General features: G+C 43.5%; 1 protein-coding gene across 1 annotated transcript in view; it reads left to right on the top strand.

Annotated features, from left to right (window-relative positions):
- The window catches only part of plpp4 (phospholipid phosphatase 4), a 72564-nt gene that overhangs the window by 45917 nt on the left and 13853 nt on the right, over positions 1-12794 (top strand). Inside the window, exons 3-5 of the mRNA XM_056292143.1 lie at positions 978-1068; positions 4728-4791; positions 5393-5517. Of these exons, the coding sequence (XP_056148118.1) occupies positions 978-1068; positions 4728-4791; positions 5393-5517 (280 nt within the window). The remainder of the gene's footprint in view (positions 1-977; positions 1069-4727; positions 4792-5392; positions 5518-12794) is intronic.

Below are 12794 nucleotides of genomic sequence, written 5' to 3'. Positions count from 1 at the left end.
AGTGCATCTGGGAAGGTGGGGGTACCACCACAGTTCTGAGAAGGAGGCTTGTAGCCAGTAAGGGCCTGGATGCCCTTCCACAAGTGCTGTGCGTCTCTGCTATCAGTGAGGAGGCTGTTGATTCTCTGTGAATATTGACCACACACACATTTAGTGAAGGGCTCACTTTCTACCATCCCTAGCACTGTTCCTCTAATTTGTTTGTAGGGTCTTATCATCCTTGACGTATGCATGTCTGTATATAACCATGGAAGTTGTCCATTTTATTATTATTGTCACTTGTTCAGACACCTGTCACCAAGGCAAATTTGTGTTTTCAACATTTATTGTGCTTGACGGACAACTTGTGTCGCACCCTAGTTTTGATTCTGACTCCAGCAGTGAATGTCAAGTCAAGTCAAGTCAATTTTATCTGTGTAGCCCAACATCACAAATTACAAATGTGAATAAAAAGTGTGGGGAAAGCAAAGACGCATAATGAGCAGCAGAGGAAAAAAAATATGTTTGCTGTACAGATAGCTGAAATGATAATAATTTAGCACAAAATTATTCAGGAAACTTGCACCTCTGACAAATTGTGTGTGGCATAATAATGGCATTGAAACTTGGCCTTTGTATTCACTAGCATAGCTGCTTAAGGCAAAGATAAAATTGAATTTATCCTGGAAGTAATTAATACTTTCTGAGGCATGAATAATTACCTGATTGCTGCGAAGGCCAAAATTTCCTATCAAGCGACGGGGGGAAAATAAACCTATCTTTTCACTCCAGAGAACAATAACAAGCCCCGAGTTTGGCATTTCAGTTTGCCTCGTTAAATCTAACTCGGAATAAAAAAATTGCTTCCGTGTCGAACCCTTGAGCACGGGAGACCATTTTGTGATAAACCAGAAAACCGGACTCTGGGAAACGCTGGGGCACATCTCTTATGTCACTGTAATGACTGTACTTTTTTTTTTGTCTTTATTTCCTCTCAGGCAATTTCCTTCCTTACCCCTTTGGCGGTGATATTTGTGGTGAAGATCATTAGGAGGACGGACAAGACCGAGATCAAGGAGGCGTGTTTAGGTATGTGCAGCCGGTGACGTGAAATCCTCGGTTTTATTTACACCTGCTTTCTGCGCGTAAATAAGAAAATTATTGGCAACAGTAATTATTCATAAGATTCCTGAATTTATGTGCTGCGAGAATATTAGTCGCCTGGAAATCATATAAACAACCTCTGAAACGTCTGTTCTCCTGCCTGTTTTGCTGCTTATACATAACTGCCTCCCATCTTTTTCCTATTACTGCCTGGAAATGAGGTATAATTGTTCATCCAGCTCCATTTTACTGGCAAATGTGTGTTTAATGATGCCGATCGCTTATTTATCTGATTCATCTCTACAGGCAATATGGGATTATGGCAGTGACGAACATTTGCACCCATTTGAAATATCACGCAATTTGTTCAAGTCTCAGTCAGCGGTCGGGCCACTGCTTTGTTGTCGATTCTTCCCTGTGCATCCCTCATGTTGGAAGATCGACAAATGCAGAGGCAAAGGCACACCGGAGAGCATTAGGAAGGTTTAACACAAACCCAATTAAGGAGACACAGAAAGATGAGGCAATGGAGAGAGAAGATGGCTTTGTGCGTCGGCCCTGCGAATTACTTAACAGGCCTATTACGGCCCGCAAAGTAACGCCGCTACAAGGCTTCAGCTCAGCCAAGGAAAATATCATCCATCGAAAGAACCAAAAAGGAGATAGGAGACAATTATCCTGGCAAATTACAGCCATCTACAGCAGGGTCCAGATGTATAATCATGTAGAAGGTCGTGTGGCTCCCAGTCCTCATTAAGACCTGCTCCTTTTTTTGTCAAAGCCTTTGCATTCTGAAGTTAAAGGTGAAATCCTTAATTCCAATGGAAACTAAATGATAGCCCCGCTACCAAAATATAATATATACTGATTGGAACCTGCTATCACTCCCATATTGATTGAAAAGTCTCAATACAAAGGAGTAACACTAAACAACACATCTGAGTTTTTAATGTTTTACAGTGTTGTAAAAGGTTTATTGATATTTGTAATGTTCGCAAAGGTCGGCGTAAAACAAGTCCATATTTTCTATTACAACCAGTTGCGAAAGACACAAAAATGCTTGTTTTCACTTCGAAACTGAAACTCTCAGTTTACATGGTCCAATAAATCACAGGTTGGACCTTCAAAGATCATGGTGGGGATAAATCACTATTACTATTCCACCATTTGTTTGCTCATACTCAGAGTTAGTCTTTGGGTCCAATAATTAAGGACATACCGGACATATTCATGCAAATAAGACTGAGCTGGTGTACATTAGCACCTCTGAGTAAGATTTATGCCAGCCGTATGATATAAAAAAAGAGAATTTAGCCTGCTAAAGTCGTGCATTAAGCTTCTGTTAGAGTGTAGTCTGCCATACATTAGCTTAAGTGGATTAGAGTACTGCATAGCCTTCTTTATCTAGGCTATATGGCATTAAGACTATTACGTATGTACTAAATGCAAGATCATGAAGGAGGAGAACCACGGCAGCATCTGCTGTTTGCAGAACTACTCTGATCTGCCAGTTAATCTAGTCGTAGGACAACTTTCAGTGATTTATGCAAGCCTAACAGGCTTTAGCTAATCCACACCTGTATCAATGGATCACATAAGTCAATGTTAACCTCCTAAACTCCCAGGGTAGCTTTCTGAGGAAGTGGGGTATTTTTGCCACAGTACTCCCACCTTCACCCCCTCACACAAATACCACCATCACTGTCCTCTTCATCTACACCCCCATTTTTTTTATATCCTTTTTTCTAAATGTGAGTAGGCGCACACAGGCGACAGTGACTCCGACGTAACTGAGCTGTCTGGTAACTGGAGGGTTGCGGGTTCGATCCTCGGCTCCTTGCAAAAACGTCGCGGTGTCCGTGAGCAAAACCCCTAACTGCCCCCGGTGAGCTGGTGGTTACCGTGCACGGTTGACACCGCCACCGGTGTAAGAATGCGTGTGTGCACGGGTGAATGTGAGGAATTCAGTGAATGTAAAGCACTCTGAGTGGCCTGTTGCAGCTAGGAAAGCGTTAAACAATCACTGTCCATTTACAGGCTGAAAAAAATGTACACACAAGGCCGGTCTGCATGTGAGGGCTGAAGTGTTGTCTGCAGCCCATGATGCAGGTTTCTTTTCAGGCCGCCATCGTGCCGTCTGTTGTGCTCGGTCTGTTTCGTATACAGATGGGGAGATGAAATCGAGGGTATATAAGGGGAAACCGCACTCCTCACAAGTTCAGGGGGAAAAAAACACTCTGAAGTAAGAAGAAAGAGAAAGGCTGATTTCACAGGTCAAAATCTTCTATTTCCTTCACTCTATATTTTCCTTTACGAAAAAAAAAGTTTCATACACAGAACCGAGGCAAAAATTTCAGTGTAGTCTACTTGTCGGGCCAAGGCAGACATATTTACGCTCTACGCTTTCTGCATACGCAAATATGAAGTAAAAGGAGAAAAATACATGGAGTTGTGAAATCAGCATCTTCACCTCTTTCCTTTTTTTGTTAAGGTAATTGTTGCCTCTTACCTTGGTAGATAGTTTTCCCCTGATCCAGCACACCCAGAAACACTTTCTGGAGGTGCAGAATCAGTCCTCCACTCTGCGTGGAAATAGAGGGAATGCTGCAAACTGATCACTCCATTTGGTTAATGAGGCACATGTCCTGTTCTGCGCTTTGAGCCGATACGCCCAAATGAATAAGCTGTTAGATGATATTGAGGCTGTGCTCCGCTCTCCGGGCCGGGGAGATAATACCACTCGGTCTTGGTTACATGGGGTGAACGTAATTGGCCTGCAGACTGCTGAGATTATCCCATGAAGGCAGGCATGATGCCTAATGACGAGTCCCCGCAGTTTGCCACACTCCTAATTAAATGGGTGTACACTTACTGTGCAATGTCTACCTGTCAACAAACTGCAGACAAGGCTTGTGCTATTAACCAAGTTTAATTAGGGTTTTATGCTCAAATTTTGCAGCGAGCTTAGTGGCATTAAAGCACAAACTAGGCAGTGTCTTTTTGACCAGTGCTAATGAAAAGGACATTTTCCGGGCTGTGTCCTGCCGATGTGAGAGGTTTGATGGATGTTTTCCTAATGAGGGAAGCTCTTGCTTCATTCTCGCCTTATTTTTGAGTCAGACTTCATCCTCATTTGAATATAATGTGAGGACAGAAGGCACGCCGTTGGTAAAGTAAATTGAACCTCTATTCATTTTGCATCACCGGGGATCTGGTGCAGATGAAAGGGTGTACAAATGAACTTGTGTGTGTGCGCTCGTGTGTGTGTGTAACTTTTTCAGCCTATAATGTAAAAATATGTTACCTTGCTCGTAAAGGCTGCTGACAAATGAGCAGCGGTTATAAACAGGAGTCATAATAAGATACCTATCCTTTCATTTGCCTGAGAGACCTCAGAGGATGGTGGCTACTGTTATTATTATCCTTCTATCATCTCAGAGGAGCAGGCACCATGCCAGAATCTTTTTTGCATAGATAGTACAGTGAGGCAGAATATTTGGCAGACAGCTTTTCTCCCATAAATCATTGGTCGCTCCCTGTTAATTGAATATGTTGCTAATGCAATGTCAACCACGTCTGTTTCACTATAGGGGTAAAGTTGACATCATTTTTTAGAAAGCATATTTGTCTCTCTTTCTTCACAGCTGTTTCCCTGGCTCTGGCCCTGAATGGAGTCTTCACAAACACTATCAAATTGATTGTCGGCAGGTATGCTGGACAGATTTACACACATGGCTCTGTAGACACCATTCATGTTTTGTTTTTTTTTGTTTCGACAGACAACGAATAGGGCCAAGCAAATGAAAACACCATCTTATGTTGTGTCCGGGGGGCACAGTGGTTAGTGCGGTCGCCTCACAGCAAGAAGGTCCTGGGTTCGAACCCCGGGGTTGTCCAACCTTAGGGGCGTCATCCCAGGTCGTCCTCTGTGTGGAGTTTGCATGTTCTCCCCATATCTGCGTGGGTTTCCTCTGGGGGCTCTGGTTTCCTCCCACAGTCCAAAGACATGTAGGTCAGGTGAATTGGTCATACTAAATTGTCCCTAGGTCTGAATGTGATGGCTTGGTGGCTTGTCTGGGGTGTCTCCCCGCCTGCCACCCAATGACTGGTGGGATGGGCTCCAGCATTCCGCGACCCAAATTCGGATAAGCGGCTTGGCTAATGGATGGATGGATAGATGTTGTGTCTGTGAATATGTCCAGGAGCGAACCAATCCCTCGTAAGGTACAGAAAAGTCTCTTTGCCTAATACCGAGGTCTCTTTAACTAGCTACTTAAAGTATTTCTGGATGTTTTTATTTATCTCACAGGCCAAGGCCAGACTATTTCCAGCGCTGCTTCCCAGATGGACAGATGAATGCTAAAATGCTGTGCACCGGAGAGCCAGATCTAGTGTCCGAAGGACGCAAGAGCTTCCCAAGTAGCCACTCATCCTGTGAGTAACATCAGTTATTATTATTACTGGTAATGCAGTGATATTAGAGCAGACATGGTAACCGAGAACTAATAGATATTTGCCATGCTTGATCCTGGAGGTCTTGGGGATCATCTTATCAAACAGGAAATAATCCCTCACTTTTTTGGGTGGCAAGTTGGCCCAGCGACTAGCACTGTTGCCTCACAGCAAGAAGGTCCTGGGTTCGAACCCCAGGCCGTCCCAGGTCCTGTCTGTGTGGAGTTTGCATGTTCTCCCCATGTCTGCATGGGTTTCCTCAGGGTGCTCCGGTTTCCTCCCACCATCAAAAAGACATGCATGTTAGGGTTCATACTCCTGCCTGTGCCCCTGAGCAAGGCAATGGAAAGAAGAAGTGGAGTTGGTCCCCAGGTGCTGAAGCTGCCCACTGCTCCTATACAATAGGATGGCTTAAATGCAGGAGACAAATTTCACTGTAACCCAACAACTGTACAATGACAAAAATAAAGTGGCTTTCTTATGCCTTGGCGCATGTACAAGAAGTTGGCTGTACAATTTCACAATCTCATATGATAATCTAGTTGGGGCCTTTCTTCAAAAGGTATCCATTATAAAGTGTCATTTAATTCTCATACAGCGTAAAGAATAGTTTTTAAGCTGGATTTATTTATATTCAGTTATGTTTGCTCACTTTGGGAGTGCGGGAGGCGCTTGCGCCGTTTCAACATCATTAAATTGCATCTGCTGTGTGAACCAATGCAGGACATCTTCCAGTCTATATTGCCCTCAAAACTCTTCTTGGCCCAGCAGTGTGTTGAATAATTCACGCTTTGTGGTCAACTAAAAGTTTGTTGTGTATTAGGTGTCTGCTATGAACAGCACAGATGCTAGTGTCGCTGAATAAATGCAAAAGAAATGTATGGCATATGTATAACTGTGCAGTACTTATAAAGACTTACCACAGAAACGACAGCATTCGTGACAGGATGGGTTTAAATTTTTCACTTATCTCTCCCTAATCTTCCATCTCGTGTCACCGTATCCTATTACGCAAACATGGTGAGGTTCAGATGGGTGTTCGTAGTTTTGCATACTACAGTACATTGCATTACAGATATGCTTGCTCTCTGATGTTACATCTTATTTCTGCCGCGTGCATTCAAAATTCATGTCACACCATTGTTTCTTTTCTTGTTCAAAATCCCTGCCATGCTGTGAAACTAGATACATATTGACAGCAAACAAGATAACCATGCAGAATTCATCAGGGGAGCGTGCTCGGGAGAGAATAGTAAATAATGCGACGATTTCATCCAAGTGATTCATCCGGTATGGAAAATATGCAAAGACTCGTCGAAGAAAAGTGGCAATCTGGGGTGCTTTGAAAATGATAAATCCTTTTTGTTGTTCGATTTTCTTATTGGAAATTAGATTTTTGTTGCCCCTGTTTTGTTGTCTGTCTAAAATGTGCAGCTGACGAGGGTTAAAGGGCTGCACCGCGTACTGAACCCACACTATGAGGAGGGAGGATTCTCCCTCTCTCTGTATTTGTGCATGTGTTTGTGTGCTTTGATTGTTTGTGCATGTCTCTCTATATGTGCATCCATGCCTATTACAGTGTGTGCATATTTGTATGCGTACACATGAGTACTTGTTTGCACACATGCATTTTTTTGTTGTTAGTCTCAGCTTGTCCATTATTTGCGGAGCACTGTTTTTACATGTAATCCTGCCGATAGTGTAACAGACTTGACTTCTTCACTGACTATATATACAGGATATTAAATATAGGCAGCGTCCGGGTGGCGTGGCAGTCTATTCCGTAACCTACCAACACAGGGATTGCCGGTTCGAATCCCCGTGTTACCTCCGGCTTGGTCGGGCGTCCCTACAGACACAATTGACCGTGTCTGCGGGTGGGAAGCCGGATGTCAGTATGTGTCCTGGTCGCTGCACTAGTGCCTCTTCCGGTCAGCCTGTTTGGGGGGGAAGGGGAACTGGGGGGAATAGCGTGATCCTTCCATGCGCTGCATCCCCTTGGTGAAACTCCTCACTGTCAGGTGAAAAGAAGTGGCTGGCGACTCCACATGTATCAGAGGAGGCATGTGGTAGTCTGCAGCCCTCCCCGGCTTGACAGAGGGAGTGGAGCAGCGACCAGGATGGTTCAGAAGAGCGGGGTAATTGGCCGGGTACAATTGGAGAGAGAAAAAAAACGGGGGGGGGGGGATATCAAATATAATATGGGATTGCTTGGACTTTCTGTGTGAACCTATTACAGCAACATGCCACCATGGTTGAACGTGTGCCCTATATACAGTGTGCTGTTGGAGACGACATGCCGGGGATTTTTATTGACGTTTTTTATTTTACTGACATTCAAGATGGATGCAATTTCACAGCCGAGTCTCGTTCCAAATTGATGTTTGAGCATAACATTAAAGGTGCATATACTTACAGCAGCTTCTCAGACACCTGCTGTAAGAAGGTAGCTGTTAGAAGTGCCCTCCGCATCCCATTAGATATGGCGGAGAGGTAGATTGCTCGGTAACTCTCTCCTCTGTGTATGCATTGCATTCAACTGCAGGGCTGCTCTAATGGCCTTCCTGCTCAGCACGCTGAGTCGCGGTGTGACTGAGAGCCGCCCAGTCGGGGCAAGGCAGAGCACCCACACGCCACATCCAGAGAGTAAAAGAAATCCAATTTCCTGTCTGTGTCCCCTTTCACCGGCGCAACGCCTTGTTGGACCCTGCGTGTGCTGCAGTGTGCCTCACTAAATAAAAGCCACAATCATCAGAGATTGGAGGAAGATAAAGGTGAATAGATTTGAAAGCAGACTTGGCTCCAGCTAAAATGACACCTGACTGTGAGGGGACCTTCCTTATTAACCTCCCTTCTTGCTGACAAAGACGTTGGGTTAATAAGACCGTGACAGATATCGGTTAAAATAACTCGCTAAACATGCACAGAATCTTTAAATTTCTCCAAAAAAAACCCAAAAAAAAATCTCAAAAAAAAAAAGAAAAGAAAAGAGTGCAGATCATCCAGGGGATGAATATCACTCAAGCTTGACACTCAGACTCAGCTGTCCCAAATTGTAAAGCTGAGCAGCAGTGTTCAAAGTGGATGAAATGCAATTACATTTTAAAGTTCCCGGCGCTGCGTGGATGTTCAGAAATTAGATTCGCTGTTATTCTCTGTAGGCAAGTGTAAGAGGAAGAGAAATTGGAAGAGACAGCTCTCGGAAAGAGAAAAACAAAAAGCTGAAAACAAACCAGCCAGAATCAGTGCACCAATAAAGACCACAGGAAACCGGCATGTCCCTGGCTTCGGCCGAGCGATATGAAATTGCCTCCTTGTTATTCATACACTCATCCACCATAGAAATACTTTATCTAAAGTCCTCCCTCAGTGCATCGGAAGACATTAGAAATAATCAGTTAAAATGCAATTTTTTAAAGCTTTCTTGATAACAGTCTCTCCTCCAGTTGCCTATTTTAATCCTATGTGACAGCACAAATTTGATTAAATTGTCCCGACGCCTCACTAAACCCCTCTTTCATTTTAACATCCATTTTGCATTTAATCTGGTTTGATCATCATATTACTTCAGTACCAAGAGTGATTTTTATTTTATTGTTTTACCTCTGCAAAACAAATTTTCATTTGTCTACTATCACAGAGACCACAATTTGCCATGCTTCGGTCATCGTGGATTACCCGAAGGGGTTTGGAGTAGCTACTCTACAGGGAAGTAGAGCCTTCACGATAGACTGATGATGAAGAGTTGTCATCATACCCTTGTGTGTTAGTAAAGGAAGCAGCATGCGTGTCCTGGTCACCAGGCAGCATGCAGTTCCTCCCAGTGTGTCCTTTGTGTTAATGCAGAGAGCCAGAGCGCAGGAATTTCACTGTATTCTAACACGCGACAATAAAGTTGAACTTGACGACAGGAGGTAGAGGTTACACAAACCCTGTGCTGCCTGTCTGGTTAGCTAATTCAAAAGAAGACCAAAAAAAAAATATATTGACAAGCACAAATTGAGCCAAGTTAAAAGGTCTGCAGAGGTTTTGCGCCATCAAAGCTAAATCCTGTTTGGCCAAATCCTCTTTCCCCGCAAAAGCAACCCTTGATTCATAATAGAATAGAGTAGAATAATCCATTCTTTGTGGATTTAGAGAAAGCATATGACAGGGTGCCGAGAGAGGAGGTGTGGTATTGTATGAGGAAGTCGGGAGTTGCAGAGAAGTATGTAGGAGCGGTGCAGGATATGTATGAGGGAAGTGTGACAGTGGTGAGGTGTGCGGTTGGAAAGACAGATGGGTTCAAGGTGGAGGTGGGATTACATCAAGGATCGACTCTGAGTCCTTTCTTATTTGCAATGGTGATGGACAGGTTGACAGACGAGAACAGGCAGGAGTCTCCGTGGACATTGATGTTTGTGGATGACATTGTGCTCTGTAGCGAGAGTAGGTTGCAGGTTGAGGAGAGTCTGCAGAGGTGGAGGTATGCACTGGAGAGAAGAGGAATGAAAGTCAGTAGGAGCAAGACAGAATACATATACGTGAATGAGAGGGAGCGCAGTGGAATGGTGAGGATGCAAGGAGTAGAGGTGACAAAGGCATACGAGTTTAAATACTTGAGGTCAACTGTACAAAGTAATGAGGAGTGCAGATGAGAGGTGAAGAAGAGAGTGCAGGCAGGGTGGAGTGGGTGGAGAAGAGTGTCAGGAGTGATTTGTGACAGAAGGGTACCAGCAAGAGTTAAAGGGAAGGTTTACAAGATGGTTGTGAGACCAGCTATGTTATATGGTTTGGAAACAGTGACACTGATGAAAAGACAGGAGGCAGAGCTGGAGGTGGCAGAGTTGAAGATGCTAAGATTTTTATTGGGAGTGATGAAGAGGGACAGGATTAGGAATGAGTATATTGGAGGGACAGCTCAGGTTGGATGGTTTGGAGACAAAGCAAGAGAGGCAAGATTGAGATGGCTTGGAAATGTGTGGAGGAGAGATGCATATTGGGAGAAGGATGCTGAATATGGAGCTGCCACACAAGAGGGAAAGAGGAAGGCCAAAGAGGAGGTTTATGGATGTGGTGAGAGAGGACATGCAGGTGGCTGGTGTAACAAAGGAAGATGCAGAGGACAGGAAGAGATGGAAACGGATGATCCGCTGTGGCGACCCCTAACGGGAGCAGCCAAAAGTAGTAGTAGAATAGAATAGAATAGAATAGAGTACTTATTATTAGTCAGTTTGTACATATATACAAATGAAATGTACTGTCTGCATTTAATCCATCCTAGCTGTGTAGCTAGGAGCAGTGGGCATCCGCCGTGCAGCACCCAGGAACCAACTCCAGTTATTTCTTCCTATTGCCTTGCCTAGGGGCACAGACAGGAACATTAACCCTAACATGCATGTCTTTCTGATGGTGGGAGGAAACCGGGGCGCGTGGAGAAAACCCACACAGACACAGGGAGAACATGCAAACTCCACACAGAAAGGACCTGGGATGGCCTGGGGTTCAAACCCAGGACCTTCTTGCTGTCAGGCAACAGCGCTAACCACTGGACCACTGTGCCGCCCGGCAGCCCAGTGGTAAACATACTGCAGTTCGAGTATGTTTCCTTTGTATAAAATGCCTCCTCAATTTTTTTTTTTTTTTTATCGGAGCCATTCACGCCAGCTCCTCAAATGCAAACAATAAATGTGAATATGACATTGCTTAGATTATTGCTTGCCAGCGGACAAGGACTCAGTGAGAGATTAAAAACCAATCGATTTTGCAAATATAAACTGGCGTTTAGGAGACATCCTGTTGACCATATTAAGATGACCTTAGACCTACAAGATACATTTACTACAAGCCCTCTTCAGTTGCATAAGGTTTCCATCTTTCTTGTCTGTCCACATCACCGTCTGAGCACTTAAATCCTGTCTGTCTGTCTATCTATCTATCTATCTATCTATCTATCTATCTATCTATCTATCTATCTATCTATCTATATCTCTGTCTGTATGTCTGTCCACCTGTACACAGACAGACTGCATCTTACAATTAATGATTTCTGTTTTATTATATTTATTGATTCCCACGACCCTAAGTAGGATAAGCAGCATGGATAATGGATGGATGGATATACCCCATGTGATCGATGTATTCATATTTTAGATATTTTGTCATTCTCTTTTGTGTGGCAGGTGATGAGCCGTAAAATGATATGGTCAAAGCCATTCGCAGTGCAGAATCAGTGATGAATAACCCATTAACCTGTTCACCTTAATCACAATGAGCAGATTAGCCAGGATGTTTAACATGCACACCGTGGCTGTCTGTTTCATACTAGATCACAGAGTTTCATGTTGCTTTACTGTTAGCCGAGAGATTTTTATCTACTCTTTTCAAGGCAATGAAGAATTCTAGATCTCCTCTTTTTATGACATGACCGCAGACAAATAACTATCTGGAGGTCATTTGTCATTTGTGTTTTGGTATTTTATAGACATTTTTGAGACATTGTGATATCATACTGTTGTCTCCGTAATGTATGTATTTTGCGATTTATACCAAAAACAGATTACTCATTCAGCTCTGAAAAGTCTATGTGCAATCACAGCACTCGGCGCTATCGATGTGTTGACCAAATCTTTGTGTCTGTTTGAAAATAAAATGAGAACAAAACATGATGTGATGATGTTCTTGAAGCCCCCACTCTCATTAGACAGCTGTCTGTTTTGACTTTATTGACTCACTTGTCAAAGCTTTTAATTTGCATGAAATAGATTCATTACCATGAGGTTTCTCTTCCCGGGTCTCCTCTCCGTCCTTGTTTCCAGATTCTGTACCCCCACCCCCAGGATCTTCCTTCACTTGTCAGTATGTACTGTGCACCCAGGTTTGCTTTCCTGCTGCGCAGATGATGAAAAATGATAATGCACATGGCATTACTCAGCTGATTTAAAAAGTGCTCAAGAATTCATCATGCAAATGACATATAAAAGTCAGTGTGCTGTAATAATGCATGAGACAGGCATACATGTTGTCACAAATGCATTATACATGTCCACATCACAGGTCTTTAACTGCTTTTGTCACTGCGAACACTGACTGAACACATTGAATGTATATGAAAGACTCAAACTCTTTTTTTCTAATGAACCCTCCAAAGATTTATGTGTGATGTTGTGTGCAGACAATGGTCTAGTTTTCACATCCCTTCATGTCTTCTTTTGCAAACAACAAGCATTTTCTTGCCTTGTGTGCTCTTGCACTTTGTACAGTTAATGTCTTGGTTTGTA

This window comes from Lampris incognitus, chromosome 13, assembly GCF_029633865.1.
Source record: "Lampris incognitus isolate fLamInc1 chromosome 13, fLamInc1.hap2, whole genome shotgun sequence".
NCBI lineage: Eukaryota > Metazoa > Chordata > Actinopteri > Lampriformes > Lampridae > Lampris > Lampris incognitus.
The sequence above is the reverse complement of the archived record's forward strand: the minus strand, read 5'-3'. Positions and strand labels throughout refer to the sequence as shown.